The sequence below is a fragment of the Netta rufina genome, assembly GCF_964035555.1.
Source record: "Netta rufina genome assembly, chromosome: 11".
NCBI classification, from domain to species: domain Eukaryota; kingdom Metazoa; phylum Chordata; class Aves; order Anseriformes; family Anatidae; genus Netta; species Netta rufina.
In genome coordinates this window covers 11,666,352-11,682,282 of record NC_140134.1, presented here as the reverse complement: position 1 = coordinate 11,682,282, position 15,931 = coordinate 11,666,352, and the positions used below count along the sequence as shown (strand labels likewise).

The following is a 15,931-nucleotide window of genomic DNA, read 5'->3' as shown; positions in this document are numbered from 1 at the left end:
TCATGAACAGAGTTCCTTGCAGTGGCAGGGCTGCGGTCACTCATCCCCTGTGGGACATTCCCCTCCAGCTTTAGAATTGTTTCTGCATTACCTGGCCCATGGGGTTCCAGCTGAGCCCCTGAGCTTCAGCACTGAGCTAAGCTTTCACTTCACGGAGGACATCTCCTGGCTATCCTACGTGCTGGCACACAGGGTATCCTCCCAGCAGTCACACCAGGTTCTCTGGCCAAGGGTACCAAAGCCGGCCAAAAATTGAGCACTGACTTTCTCCAGCTGCCTGCCTCTGGCACAGGAGGAAGGCTGGACCTGCAGGGTCAGAAGCCAGCGCAGAGCTCTGGCTGCACTCAGGTCACCTATTTATCCAACAGGCTATGGCTGAGACATCTGCCCCGTGCTTTATTGAGGGCTGGGGGCCCCTGCGCATGGCAGCCGGGAAGAGGCTTTGCCCAGGAGTCAAGGTGCAGAGGCCAGGGTCGAGCTGCCCAAGCAGAACCCCGAGAGAGCAAGAACCAGGGGAAGGGGGGAGAGGAGAGCGTGGTTCTTGGCGAGCAACTCACCTGAGCGTGAAGAGCAGCGGCCGCAGCAGCGGCCGCTGGGTACGTGAAGGCGGCATGGGGGATGGCTGGGGTTAGCTCCGTGGTGTACAGGGGGTAGGGAGCCCATGCTTCTGGGGACGCTGGAATAAGAGCTGCTCCAGTCAAGTCATCTGGACAGGGGGAGACAAGGTGACAGCCTCTCAGTGGCCAGAGCCAACAGCCTGCTTCAGGGACGGGCTCTGGATTTTTCACCCCAAACTAAAACCCTGCACTGCTGTCCCAGCAAGGTTTAAGATACAATGCAGGTAATGCATTCTGCTCCTCTGGCCTCCCAGCCTTGCCAGGAGAGGCCAGGAGCATGTCCCATCCCTACTCCACACCCCACAGGGGCACTCGGCTTCATGCCTGGGCCACCACCAAGCCTCAGCAGGGCTGCCTGCCCCACCAGGACATGCTGAGGGTGCATGGCACAGGACCAGCCCTTTATGCCTTGCACCTAGCTTAAAGCACTTGAGCAGTACCACTTCAGCTACCAGAACCAACTCCGGTCTCCCGATGCTTCTGGTGTTGGCCAGCAGCCTCAGCAGATGCCTGTTGTTCTCCTACAACCCCAACATGCTGACAGGTTTCAGCCAGAGCAGGTGGCTACAGTTCCCTTACTACACCAAGCTCTGACACCAGCATTCCCAGTGCCAGGCATCTCCCAGGCTGGGCCAGACACTGCCTCCAGCTGCCTCCCCCAGCATACTCACAGGGGTCCCGTGCAATGAAGTGTGCGCCCAGGGCAGGGTGGATATTGGTGGGGTTTGGTGTAGCCATCAGCTTGCTCTTGGCCATCTTTGTGTTGGCTTTAGCAAACTCTAGCCGCAAGGTCTGAGGGTTCTCTGGGTCAAAGCGGATGCCCTGTCACAGAAGAAAGCACAGGAATCTCTCAGAGGAAAGGCTTCCTATCCAAGCACAGGATGCACTCATGGAGTAGAGCCTAACCAGGGGATCAGGGCCATCACCCTGCAGTCACACACCCAGTTTTTGTCACCTCATGTTTGCATTTCCATTTTTAGCTGGCCCAAGGCTACTACTTCCAAGATGAGGGACTCAGCTTTGCTCTTTAAGTGCAGTTTGCCAGCCAGCAGAGCAGGGATGTAGTGCTCGTCAGGAAAGGTGCCCCATCTGCTGCCATGGAAGAGTCAGGGTGGGAAGGCTGCTCTCCTCTGACACATCTTTCTGGAGCAGGTACCTTCTGGCTGCAGAGGTCCTGGCAGTCCAGAACGCAGGACAAGGACCTGCTCTGCTGAACTGACACTTTCCACCAGGACATTTGGTAAGCAAGGATTTAAATGAGGCTGTCAGCACCAAGCAAGCCTTGTGGCCATTTGACAGAGCTTTGCAGCGAGCCTGCTTCACTGCCCAGCTAGGCTGGTGTGCGCAGCCTGGAGCCCCACAACACTGCTAGGACCACAGGCTGAGCACCATGTGCCACAACAGAGCACTGAGTGTTGCTGTACCTGTTCGCTGAGGCTTAGTGTGCCAGAGGACCCTGCATCAGATACCCCAAGCCAAGCACGACTGACATCAGCCCTAAACATGACTAGCCCTCCTGCCTGCCTGGTGCTGCAGGACCATTTATTTGGTATTTGTGGGCAAATACCAAATTTGAGACTCCCTGACCCTTCCCGTGCTGCGGGGAAGCCACACATCATCCCTGCCCACAGCTCCAGGTGGAGTAACTGCAGGGTGTACAGCCCCCAGCCCTCCCAGTACTCACATTTAAGGCATTCTTCGCTGCTTCAGCACCAGCCCGGCTGTCAAAGGTCACAAAACCAACTGGCTAGAAGAAACAATGCTGATTTCAGTTTGGAAGCCTCCTCCCACTCCTCAGACCACCCTGCCACCCTCTCTCACCTAGACAGCTTATAGGAAGCAGAAGAAACCACGTGAAGCTGCACAGGGCTTTCAGGCAGAGCTTGAAGGGGCTTGAGGCAGTGACCCCTGCTCTGTCTGCTCCCACCACACCAGAGTGCTTTGGCATTCCTACACAAGTGAGCACTTTTCACCCCAGCAGCCCCCTCAGCAGAGATCCCCCTTGCCCACAAACAGAACTGCTGCTGCCTCAGTTAGGATGGAAGGGTTTTCTGGTGAGGCTGAAGCACCATTCCACCTGCAGCCCCCATCAATATGGCCAGCCATAGGCAATATGGAAAGCTCTCAGCATGTGCTGAGAGCTTGGGGCCATCAGGAGAGGAGGCAGTGAGCAGAACCCAGCTGGGTACGTGGTGCTGAACACAGACAATGCTTTAGACAGTGAAGTGGCATCTGCACCCCTTCCCTCCCAGCACATCCAGCAGAAGGAAAAGGGAGGTACCTGCTTTGATGTTAGCTTGATCAGTGACCCTTCATAACCCTAGAGAAAGGAAGAAAGTGAGTCGGTGCCAGGTTCCTGAAGGAGCCAAGCTACAAACGAGAAGTGATGCAACAGCTCCAGGAGCTCCTGCAGCACCAAACCCTCCACAAGGCAAGGTCTGCAGCAGAGGCAGAAACATTAACCCATCTCCCAGGGAGCCATCCTTCTCTTCCCCAAAGGAGAAGAGAAATCAGTCACCAGGCAGAGCAGGTATTTCAACTAACCCATTCTTCTAGTCCGCTCAGGAAGAAACCCTCTTTTCCAGCTCCTTGTCAAGCTATTAAAATATGAAACCCTTGCCTGGGTAGCACACAGGGAGCACAGAGCACCCTGTGCTAGAGGAGTGCAAACAAGGACTCCTGGGGAAGAGGCTCATTTTGATGCAAATTCCTCTGCTCATTCCCCAGCTTCCCAGGTCCTGCACAGAAGGACTCCACAGAAGGACTTCCAGGACATTAGGACCAGACCTTCCAGAACCTCGAGCTGGCCAATTCCAGCAGCTACAGAGCCACCACTCCCCCTGCCCTGGGGAGCAGCAGTACATGGGAGGAGAAATGCTATCCCAGACCCCAGTGTGGCCAGAGGGGAGGTATCTAGTGAAGGCTGGATAGGAACTGGGTCAGGACAAATGGTAGAGGAAGGGTTGGTCCAGTCAGGCATCAGTGCTAACCAAACAGCCAGCATCAGGCTTGGAGACAGCAGGATTCCAACAAGAGGCTCTAAGGGAGGCTGCCAAGCTGAGCACAACCCACAGGACCCCAGTCCCATTTCCTAACGGGCTCACAAAGCGTCCACAGAAGGCCTCGCTTCCCACTTCATTCTTGCTTCCTTCTGGCAGAGGTCATTTCTGCAAGGCTGGCTGTAAGATAGCATCTTTCCCCCCAAAGCCCAAACCTGAAGACTTACCTTGAATGGTCGGAAGAGTAGGTAGAGCTCTCTGGGTTTGATGTCCACAGGAAGACCACTGACAAACAGAGTCCGTACCTAGGAGAGAGGTCAATGAGATCTACTGAAAGGAGATGTTCAGGACTGAAGTGGGAATACAGAGGACAGTGCAGGAGCTCTGTGTGGTAGAGGCAGGGCATCTCGCACCAAAGGTGGCCTCACAGGCACTCACACTTCCCTATATTAGAGGATTACTGTCACAGATGAGATGCACCCAGTCCTTTTCCTCTTCCCCCAGAGGATTTAGGCCTTCACAAAAATCCAGACTCTAGAACAGTTTGGATTGAACAGGGTGTGGACAGCAGCCCCAGTCTTTGACTGGACCTTGATGACTAAGACAAGACTGTACACCATTCAAAGCACTACTGCAGGGTGAAACATCTCACCACTCCAGGAGAGACTGGTACAACCCCGATGTGTCTCTCTAGCTCTTCCCACAGACATAAAGTGCTAGATCTTGATCTCCTTTCCCTAGCCCAACCTAGCACCTCACTTCAGCCACGAATTCAGAGACAGCCCTCAATTTTGTGAGCCAGCTCACTACTACATGCACATCTTTTACTTCTGCGAGAGCCCCAGAACATCACTGGCAGGGTGATTTTGGGTCCACCCCAGACCTTTCAGAAGTCATTCTCAAAGCAGCTCATAGTGTCCATCCTACTACAGCCAGCCACGAGCCAGCTGTGTTGCACCAAGTCCAAGGAGACCGCTGCTCCTTCCAAGCTCTAGAGGTAATACACCAAATCCAAACATTTGTACAAGCACCAATCCAGTACCAGAGGAAGATTTCAACAGACAGCGCCAGAATTCACATGAATAGCCAGGAAGATAAAGCAGTACTACAGGCTGATGGAGAATGTTGCTGAACAGTCAGACCATCGCAGCCACCTTCTCCCTGCACTGGGAGATGTTGGCTGCCAGCCTATTTCCATAGGAAGCAGCACAACAAAGCTGCCAAGATTTCTTGTAAATCAGCACTGAGCTGGAAAAGGAAGTTATGCACTACAGAGGTCACCAAGACACTAGTCGTCGTTAATAAGGAGCAGGAGACCGCAAGCTCAACTCAGCCAGCACCAACACAGAAGCAAGGGAAGACAAAACTATAGGAACAAGATGGAGCTCTTCATTCCTCGCTCTGAACTACCTGGCTATGCCACCCACTGAAGCAATCCCAAAGACATCTCTGGAAGCTCATGGGACAGCAGCAGAGCATCAGTGCTCAGAGAGACACCAAACTGCACCAGAGACATTTGGGGTGGACGCAGCAGGAGCAGAGCCCTTGTGCTGGCCCTCTTCCAGTCGGGAGTTCACACTCCCGTTACGTTCCCATGGCAGAAGCATTCTGCTCCCACACTTCAGTTTTTTGTTTCCCCTTCCCCAGAGGAAGGGGGTTGTACCTGACACCTCATTAAACCTCTTTTCCCACCAAAGTGAGCAGCACACTCTTGCCCTGCTCCTGGGCTGGAAGCTGTGGCCACCAAAAAAATTAAAAAGAGGGATGCAGCACAGCCTCCACACCCTGCGGGTCTTCAGGAGTAGCCAGATCCAGACTCCTCCAAGCAAGGAAGCTTCTGCTGTTTTGCCACAGGGAATACACATCTCCTTCTGCTCCTGTGCCCAGGTCAGCAACACCCATCACATCAGCCCAAGTGGCAGCGTAAGCCCTCCAGGATGGATGGTGATCACCAACTCTTGGGGTGCTCTGCCCCTCTTTCTCTCCACGACCTGAGACCAAAGGCTGCCACCACCCCCGTTAATGCACAGAGCCCTCCTCCAGTCCAGCACATCTGGGATGCAGCCACTGAGCATCCCTCCTACCCCAAGTCCCAGCATTCCCAGGCTCAGTCCTGGGGTCTTCCCATCCCACCCAGCACCTCAGGTGAGGTCTCAGTGCATTCCTCAGGGCTATTTCATACCCAAACAGAGCAGGCAGTGGCAGCCAGCAAGCTCGAAGACTTCAGGCTGAAGCCTGAGCTATGTGGAGCGGCTGCTGCACGTTCCCAGAAGACGCGCAGCCATCTCTTGCAGGGGAGGACTGCGTGGAGCACGGTGGCACACATGTGCCTCAGCCATGTGAAAGCACCATCCCTTTTCAATATTTCAGGATTTGAGTGCGTTCAGCCCCCAGAATGGATGTTTCTTCCGAGCAGATAGAAATCTGCATCCCTGTTGGGTCTCTAAATGGTCCCGTGATGTGCGGCTGGGTAAGTCCTTGCGACAGGCGTGACAGAATGGAAGATGTGCAGTTGCTTGGGGAGGGAGAAAGTCGGCTACTCAGAGCCCTTACAACAGCCTGAACAGAGCAGCGCAGGTGCCTAGGAAAGCTCTTTGTCAGAGGCAAGCTCCTAATGCTGTCCCCATCAGCTGCTGCCAAGGACAGGAACAGGAGACCTCCTTTCACAAGCTTCAAAGCTTCCCTTGGCCTCCAGATTCAGTCTGTCACTGCACGTGGCTTTGGAAGGGGGACCCCAGCTGACCCACAGCACCCCCCAAAAACCAGCATTGCCCCAGAGCAAGCCTGGCCAGTCCTGCATGCCACAGGACCTGCAAGTGAGGTTTCCCCAAGGGTCTTGAGACAGATTAAGGAAGGGGCCTGCTCAGAGGAGCAGGTTAGGAAAGATGACACCAAGTGGGTGGTTTTCCAAGATCCCTGCAATTCAGCACATTGGTGAGCGATCTGGCAGAGGGCAGGGGGAAGTGAGACCAAGATATTCAGGGAGGAGGGCCTGAGGCTGGCAAGAGACCCATTCAAGGCTTATAAACAGAGCAAGGCAAGCCAGAGACCATTTCTCAGACCAGGTGTGAGCAGGAGAAGAGCAGCAAGCATAAAGCAAAGGAGATCTATGGTATTCCAACAGGAAGAGAGCAGGAGGCATCTCGCCAGTCTAAGCATTGGGCATGCACTGTGGGCAGCCCTGGTCCAAGAAGGAGGAATTATATAGACGAGCATCAATAAAGGCTTTGGACAAGTACCTTCCAGTGTATTAACTGCACTGGGACTCTCCAGATGCCCCTTTGCAGCCCAAGTCCTGCTGGTTTTGAGGCCACCGGGACCGACACATCCACCCTTCCAGCCCTCATGGTGCCACAACGGGGTACTTTAATCAGCCCACCCTGCCTCACCAAACACCGGATCCACTTTGACATTCAGCCTCCCCACAGAGCAGCCAGAAAAGCCACAGGGCAAACAATTATTTTTATTATATATATATTATATATAATGTGTGTGTATAGGGCTAGATCAGAAAGTACCTAAGCCAAAGTGGATGTTCAGCAGGAGTTTGGAGAAGATACCACAGAAAGCTCTCCAGGAACACCTTGTTCTGATGCTCTGAGACTCAAGTGGCTGGTAGCAGAGCAGAGGCAGCGGCTCAGAGCAGCCCCTTCTCGCCCAAGCTGCTCCTCACCATGCACACAACCAGAGAAGCAGAGCAACTCTCGCCTAGGACAGCCCAGCAGGGTCACGCTGCTGGAGGCCCTGCAGAAAACGCGCTCCCTTCCCTGTCCCTGCCCCCTCTGGGGATGTCCCCAGTCCAAACACCCGGCAGAGATGGAGGAGAGCCATGGAAAACAGGATTCGTGCCAGGAGGGACAAGACCATCTAGGCCATCTCTTGAAGAGGGAGGATCCCAGCGCTGCTTCCCACGCAGGAGCAAGGGAGGGACAAGGACAAAGCCAGTTAGCGATCAGATCCTCGGAGGCTCTAAAGCCGTCCTTGCACAGCTGCATCTCCCAGAAGAGAAACGCACCCAGTGCGAGCACAGCCAGGTGCTTAGCACCAAAGTTTCAACCAGCACAAGTCCTGTACATCCGCATCTCCTGCCTATGTCTGCTTTAAATAAGCGCTCGAAGGGGAGTCCTAAGAGCAGCCAGACGCTGCCCTGCAGCCCAGCAAGGGTCAAGTTATGTCAAAAATGCAAAAACACAAGCACCCGTCTCCTGCAAGGCTGCTCTGGTAGTTCTCTGGGCTTTCATTAAGAGATTGCTCCAAATCCTCCCACAAGCAAGCGAGGCAGAAGGGGAGGTTCTGCAGGATGAGGCTTTTAGCTGCGTTTCCCACATCCCTGCTTTAACAAAGCTGTGACCACTCCAGCTCCCATCAGAGCCCTGGGGCCGTGCTGACATAGGAAGGGAGCCCAGCACCCAACACGCTCAGACAGCATCCCAAAAGCAGTCCCCACTCCAGGCATGCAAGCCCACCACCCATCCCCTGTCCCTGCAATGCCCTTCTGGCTGAGCCAAGCTGCCCCATAGCCACCTCCTGCACCGCAGCTATTCCTGTGGGAGTGCAACCCCAGCTGGGCACCCAGCACCCCAAGGACTGGGGCTGCAGCCCCCAGGATGCTGCTGAGCCCCAGCGGCCGCGATGCGGCTGGGGCCACTTGACACGAGGCTGCTGGAATGCAGCAAGGCTGCAGGCAGCCCCAGGAGCAGGGACTTATAAGGCATGGATGGGAAAGGCGGGGAGCCAAGCGTGCAGAACTCGGCTGCAGAGAGGGGAAGGCTCAGGAGCGCTGCTGCCGGGGCTGAAAACCGATGGGGACGCTCCAGATGGGCTGCAGGGCTCCTGCCGCTGCTCCAGGTGGAGCCAGCCCTGGGCAGTTTTGTTCTTCTGCACAAACACCCCCCCAAATAAAGAAAACAGAGACGAGAGGCAGCTGATCTGCAGCTCACGGGCTGGATACCACTGAGCCCCAGGGCAGGATCAGACCTGGAGTTGGGCACCAGCACTTCTCCCCCTGAGGCTGGGGTGTTCTGCACAGCTCTGCTCCCAGCTGGATCAACCCTTCTCCAACAAACCCACGGCAGGCAGGGGGACACCACCGGGGCTCAGCCACCCCTGTGGTCAGGGCAGGAAGCAGCTCGAGCAAGGGGAAAAGCATGGAGAGGCACCAGCCCCTGCCTGGAGGAGCAGGAAGCACATGGGTGCCGATAAGGCCAGGCACAATGGGGCAGCACCCAAGAATAGGACGTGGCAGGGGCAGAGGAAGTGCTGCTGGTTACTGTCCCAACGGGGCAGCTCCCCAGCTCAGGAAGATGCCAGCACAGCATCCCCCCTTCCTTCCACCTGGCCAAGAGGTCTGCTGGGCTAGGAGACACACGAGTGGTGCAGACAACACGCTGGATGCTCACCTCCACACTGGTACCACCCAGCCCATGTGGCACCATGAGGTGGCAAGGGACCTACAGACCTCTCACCAGCAGCTGGAGCCATGGGCATCACCCACAGGGAGGGCTCAGGAGCACACGCACCATGGAAAGCTTCTACAGACCAGCTCCGCCTGCTCACACCCATTTGTTCTCCTGGCAGGAGACACAGAGATGAGACAAGTTCCTGCCCTGACAGCAGGGTGTTGGTCTGGATGCAAGACCCTCACGAGGAACATCCTCCCCTTGGGTCCTCAAGCATGTGTCCAAGGTCTCTGCCCAGCCACAAGTCAGATTCCTGGGCACCCTTCAGTCCTACATCTCCTCTACTCATACAGAGTACACCTGGAGGCACACGACCCTCTCCTCAAACCAGCTTGATGTAGGGCAGCACACTTCTGGCCACACTTTGCATCTCCATGGGCCAACACCAAGCAAGTCTTCCACAAAACCTGAGCTATGGTGAGGTAAAGGGTTTCATCAGCTCTCTGCTATTAATGCTAGCTACGGGAGTGTCACCCTGATCCCGGGGAACCTTTTGGGATTATCAGTAGGATGCCACAGCACTGAACCACCATTGCATTAGTTCAGTTTCTGGCAAGACAAGGCTACTAGACAGTGGGGAGAGGCCATCCTACCCAAGAACAGACCCTAAATGCCAGCCTAACCAGCACCAAGCCCTGGCCTCCACACAGCACTCTTCCCCACAAGACCTCAAGTGGGCAGCCAGCCTGTGAGAAACAGAAAACAAGGCAGAGGCAAGACTATCAGCCCAGAAGGAGAGCTTCTGCTGGCTCCCAAGACAACAGCTTTGATACGCAGCCAAGTTCCAGGACCTCACTGCACACTAACACGAGAACCCACCGTGTCCTTAGCAGGGAACATGCCATCCCAAACTGGGAGGTGCAGCCAGTCCACAGCCTGTTTCGGGCTACGCAGCAGGGCTGGAGGTCTTCCACGTGAGTAAGGCTGTCCTACTTGTCCCTTGGTTTTGAGCAGCCACAGCCTGTGCCCAGGTAAGCTTGGGCTCAGGAACAGAGGAGAGCGTTGTGCAAGGCCAGCACACATGGTCAATGCAGCCATGATCCAGACACACACCCCCACAAGCTCTGAGCACACCAAGGCAAGGCTGGAGGCAGGATCTCCTACCAACATCCTGCCTCCCTGTTCTCCCAGAGGGATAACATCCATCTGGTGGGGCTTGAGACCGTTCCTTCCCATAGGGCATGCAGCAGAGGTCAACATCCTGCTCCTGTCCACATCTCCAAGCAACTGAGGGAGCCCCAGGCCCAAAGAAGTCCTCACCGCCCCAGACACACCAGGCAGAGCCCAGAGCTTGCAGAAGTGCCCTACCTCCACACTTTCTGCCATTCAGCCATCACCCAAAGCATCACAGCACAACACCCTTCATCGGGGCTGAACCAAGGGGGACAGCAGGCCCTGGGGCAGGGGGCATGCCAGGACCCTACAGGACAGCAGGCAAAGTACCCTTGCCAAGCTCATGTTCTCAGCTTTTGCCACACTGAGGGCAGGTTCACCTGGCACAGATGCCCTCATGGCATGAGGGACACCACTTGCCCCAGGGTCCCTCCTCACCAGACGCACCAGGCTGCCTCAGGACCACAGCTACACATGGCAGTGTGGCCCCAGCCCAGCATCTCCAGCACGTGGGGCTGCATCCCTCTGCCCTGCTCCCTCACCACGAGGGACTTCACAGCATTCTGCACACAGGAGGGATTCAGCTCCAGCCATCCCACGTGGCACATAGGTGTTTTAAAGCACAAATGGATCCTTCCCACTTACGTCCTCTGCCACATGAGACATCCCTGTGTAACAGTGACTGCTGCTGTAGAAGGCACTGCCCTCTTCCAGGGGTGGCCTGTGATGTAGGGACACATGGGGAAGACACCTCAGGGCTTCCTGACAGGCTGAAGGAGCTGGGGTGTTCGGCCTGGAGAAGAAAAGGCCCTGGGGAGACCTCACAGCAGCCTGCCCGTGCTAAAGGGGGCTGCAGGAGAGCTGGGGAGGGACTTTTTGTCAGGGTGTGGTGATAGAACTAGGGGTAACAGCTTCAAGCTGAAAGAGGGTAGATTTAGATTAGATATAAGGAAGAAATTTTTCACTCAGAGGGTGGTGAGGCCCTGGCCCAGGTTGCCCAGAGAAGCTGTGGGTGCCCCATCCCTGGCAGTGCCCAAGGCCAGGCTGGGTGGGATTTGGGCAGCTTGGGCTGGTGGGAGGGGTCCCTGCCTGCAGCAGGGAGGTGGAATTAGATCATCTTTGAGTCCTTCCCAACCCAAACCATGCTAGAATTCCACAGCATAAAAGCTTTGGGACCACTCATCTCCAGATCTGAAAAGGAGACCAGCTCTCAGGCCGGGTCTCCTAGAAAGCAGGTGACACACCTGAGCCTTTATTTCAGGCACTCGGGGCCAGGACAGGCAGAATGAAGCATTGCCCCACGATCCAAGCAGCTCAGTCTTCGTGACTCAGCAGAGCCTAACCTGGCTGAGACCAGCAAGCCCACGAGAACTTCTAGCTCCAGAAGCGTTCTGCACCAGCACTGAGGAGTCACGCTTGACTTCACACAGTGCCAATTCCTCCAGCAGAGACAGGGCACCGGGACAGGAGGAGATAACAGGGAGACTCCCACAGCCCTCTCCCAGGAAGAGGGACTCATTGGTAGACCAAGAGGAGTGGGAACACTGCAGTTCCCAGACCCTCTACGTGCATGGTGACTTCAGGGTGTTTGCTGGGCCAACTATCTGTCAGTAGCAAAAAGCTGCGTCTAACATCGAAGATACTCGCACGATGCACAAAAACAGCTCTGAAGTGAATCACCAGCCAGACAGAGCACAAGGAGATTACCAAGTGGTGACCACAGCCCCTGCACCCGCAAGCTCCACATAGCAAAGAGCAGCATCACAAAGTCATTTGACTTCAGAAGGCACATTAATCTTATTTGTTTCAAGTCAGAGAGCTAGAATCCACGCATGTAGGAGGTATCTAGGTCCACTCAAGTGGAGATTACAGAAATCAAGAAGCGTCTGGCACCAGTCCATGAAGGGCTACAGCCACCCAGCGCGAAACACAGGCTGCTCACCACTGGCATTCCTGGATGTTTCTGGCAGCCCCAGCATGCTACAGAGCTAAGAAAGGCCAGGGACGAAGTACTTGCTACACGTGCCAAACCAGAGCTCTGCCCGTCCTTCTTCTGGAGGCTGCAGGGATGCTGAGAGCCTCCTGCCTCCCAGAGCAGGGCATCCTCCAACTGCTGGGTACCACCACAGCCTCGCCATGGGCCAGAAGGGAAGATGCCCCTCTCCCAGTGGAGAGGCCCCAAGGTGGTGAGCACACAAGCTCCCCCGGCTACTCGAGGGGGGCACGCAGCACCCAGGCAGCTGCCAGTCTCACGCTGCCCCTGGGGAGTGCGGGGACATGAGCTGCCATGCAGATTGGCGGCTGCCTGGAAAACTAAACAGAAGATAGCAGCAAGTGGGGAGGGAACGGCTTTGGGGAGGTGTCGGGTGAGGAACAGCAGGGACTGACATTCGGCCCTGTTTGTTTAACATTCCCATTAACGACCCAGAGAGGAGCAAGAGGCATTCCTGTCCTCCGCATGTCACCGGGCAGGAAGGGGCTGCGAGGTGCGGGGGCTTGCAGATTAGATAAAGGGAGAGGCTGAATTTAGGAGCCTCATACCACTGCATCTGGGGCACACAGTGCCCTTCTGAGAATGCTCTAGGAAGCAGCAGAGGAGGCTTGGGGCGGGATGCATCCACAGCACCAGGATCTGGCAGCATTATCAATGCCATTTGGGAAGATATTCCAGCATTCCCTGCTACTTGTGTTGGGATTGAAGGAGTCGCCTTTGCATTAAATGCAATTATTGATAGAAGGGAGCGAACAGACCTATAGCAAAGGGAGCTCTGGGCAAGCATCTGGGCTAGCCCAGGACGCAGCTGAGCCCCCAACCACAGCAGTACCCTGAACACAAGGTCACTCCTGGTCCTTGTGTCACCATTAGCTTCCTCTGCTGAAAGGATGGCTTCTGCTCAGCCACAGAAAACCCTTTGGAGGGCTCAGAGTGGCCACCGGGGAGTCCAACGAGCATCTAACACTGTAATTTGTGGTGACAGCAGGATCCCAGAGGAGGGCTTCCCAACAGCAACCCCACCAGGCACAGGGACACCCCCACCAGCCCATCACCTCCCAAGCATCCTCAGCCACCTCCGGGACAGTCAGACATCCTCTGCTCCCCTGGGGGCAGGGTGACAAACACAACCACGATACAGACCTAGCAGGGTGTGCCAGACTATCCCCCTCCCCACACACAGCCAGAGGCAGCACGATGGAGAGCAGGGGACACCTCTGCCGCAGAGCCAGCCCCACGCTCTTTAATTCTGTTTTTCGGCCACTAAGCATAACCTTGGAGAACACCAGACTCCGAAAATGTAATAAGGGCACACCAGCTTCCAGCACCCAAGTGGCCAAGCCACTGCCAGGCTCCCTGAGCACCACGAGCTCACCCAGCCACCACCGAGCCAGAGCTGTGATGCACCACACGGCATCAGCCTCGGAAAGCTTTGCAGGCCAGTGAACAATCGGATCAAGGAGCCACATTCAGTCTTCTGTGTGCACATGAAAACCAGCTGGTACTCAGCACCCAGAAAGCTGCGTGGGTCCCCAGGTGCTCCCTCTCTACACTCACACACACCAGTGCCGCCCAGTGAGGCAGGGACGTGCCACCAGCAGCATCACAGCCACGTCCCATCGCGTCACCTCAGCCTTGCTCAGCAGAAGCCGAGCCGCGGCCACCACCTGCCCATCCATTCCGCCCCATTACCCGGGACTCCACACCAAGGGTCGCAAGGGCCCCGCAGGCAGCTGGTGCACGGGGTCTGTCCGGCCCCGGGGGTGGCAGAGCGGCCCGGGCGCCATGTTGCGGCGGCGCGAGCGCACGGCGCGCTGGAGGAGAGCGAGGGGAGGGGGCAGCGCTTCTCCCCGCTCCCCAGGGCTGGGTGCGGAGGACTGCAGCAAAACGCTGCCCAGGCTTTTTCCCAACACCAAGATGGAGGAGAAGAGGTAACTGCACCACACCAACGTCGCCCCAACACGCGGCAGTAACGATGATGTTGATGCCCAGCCAGTGGATCCGCAGCGTTGAGGGCTGGGCTCCATGTGCTTCAGCAAGTGACTATGAACAAGCAACCCTCCTTGAGAGCCCTCCCAGTGCAGGATCTGGCTCATGACGGGTGTCCAAGGGATGGGGATGGCAGCCAGGGCGGCTCCCAGCCCTCTCCAGCCCCAGCCGGGCTGCCAGCACACATGGCACGGGCTTCATCACCAAGATTTGCCTGTCCCTACAGCCCATCAGTGATGCCTGGATGCTACAGCCTGGTCCCACCAACCATGGGGGCTTGGGAACAGGACTCTGTCCCCCAGGGCAGCATGGGACCCTGTCCCATGAGGCTATGAGACCACCGGGCTGCTCTCTCCCAGGGCTCACTACATCAGCGCTGTCAGTCAGAACCCCCTGCCCTCGAAAACCCCGATGCCCACCATGCTCCAGCTCCCCGACTCCCCAGATCTCCAGCTCCCACAGCTGGACCTCAGCTCCGCAGCCCAACGACGGGTCCCTCAACACCCCCATACCCCACCCCGATGCTCCATACTCCCAACACCCCGGACCCCCGAGGCTCCGGAGCTCCCCGCTCGCAGCTCTCCGGACCCCCGACGCCCCGGTTCGCGGCCCCGCCGTGAGCTCCCACCTCCTCCTCGACGTTGCCGCCGCCGTTGGTGTGCTCGGTGTCCTTGTTGAGGTTGCTCATGGTGTGGGACCGGGGAAGGGGAGAAAGAAAGAGAGAGAAAAAAGAAAAGGAGGGGGCGAAGGGGAGGGTGCACAGCTGCTCCGGGGCTCGGCGGGGCCGGGCAGGGGAGCGCTGCCGGTGCTCAGGGGCGGTGCGGGGCGGTGCGGCGCTGCCCTCCCGGTTCACATGCGGTGACCCCCGAGCTCCGCTCCGCTGTTAAGGACCGGACCGGGCCGGGCCGGGCCGGGCGGAGCTCAACGAGCCGCAGCTGCGGGGCCGACGCGCCCCAGCCCCAGCGCCAGCCCCAGCGCCAGCCCCCGCCGCTCCCGGTGCCGCCGCTCCCGGTGCCGCCGCCGCCGCCGCGCACCGAGCAGCGGGGCCGGGACCCGCCCGCCCCCGCCCCGCCGCCCCCGGGGCCGCCCCCGGGCCGCCCAAAGCCAATCCCGGCCCGGCCCGCCCCCGGCCGTCGGGGGGGTGAGGGGTGTCCAGGGGCTTTTTTTGGTCGGGTTCTGTTGTGTTTTTTGTTTTTTGTTTTTTTTTTTGCGGGTCTGTTTTTTTTTGTTGTTGCTTTTTTTTTTTTTTTTCCTCCTCCCTTTTCCACGAAAAACTTTCTCAACTTTGATGAACTTTCGGGCTTCAGCTTTTTAAAGAGACAAGAGACCGGCGGCTCCCCGAGCCGGCACCGATCGCTCCGGGCTCCCCTCGGGGGCTGGGGGAAGGCGCTGGGCTCCCCCCGGGGCTCCGAGGAGCTCGGGGCTGCAGCTCCGAGCGCCGCCGTTACCCCCGTGAGAGCCCCGAGCCCCCGGCACGCACCCCATGGGCTCAGGATGCGTGTCCTGTACCCTAGAACAGCATCCCCGGGGCAGCAGCTCCACATCCCTGAGACAGCAGCCTCAAATTCCCTAGGACAGCAGCCCCACATCCTTAGGACAGCAGCCCGAGTCCTCCTGCAAGAGCAGCCCCGCGTCCCAGGCACACAGCCCCGCTCTCAGCCCGCACTGATCGCCTGCTCGGCTCCACGGCTGGGTGAAAGGAGGGGAGATGTCAGCCCTACTCTGTCCCCCGTGGTCCCATAGCTCCCCCGAGCATTGTGT

At 57.3% G+C, this 15,931-nt stretch overlaps 1 protein-coding gene across 1 annotated transcript in view; it reads right to left on the bottom strand.

Annotated features, from left to right (window-relative positions):
• The window catches only part of RBPMS2 (RNA binding protein, mRNA processing factor 2), a 24,957-nt gene extending 9,566 nt beyond the window's left edge, over positions 1-15,391 (bottom strand). Inside the window, exons 1-6 of the mRNA XM_084293293.1 lie at positions 14,799-15,391; positions 3,844-3,921; positions 2,899-2,937; positions 2,302-2,364; positions 1,289-1,439; positions 558-706 (exon numbers count right to left, since the gene is read on the bottom strand). Of these exons, the coding sequence (XP_084149419.1) occupies positions 558-706; positions 1,289-1,439; positions 2,302-2,364; positions 2,899-2,937; positions 3,844-3,921; positions 14,799-14,858 (540 nt within the window). The 5' untranslated portion in view covers positions 14,859-15,391. The remainder of the gene's footprint in view (positions 1-557; positions 707-1,288; positions 1,440-2,301; positions 2,365-2,898; positions 2,938-3,843; positions 3,922-14,798) is intronic.
• Positions 15,392-15,931: the final 540 nt, after the last annotated feature.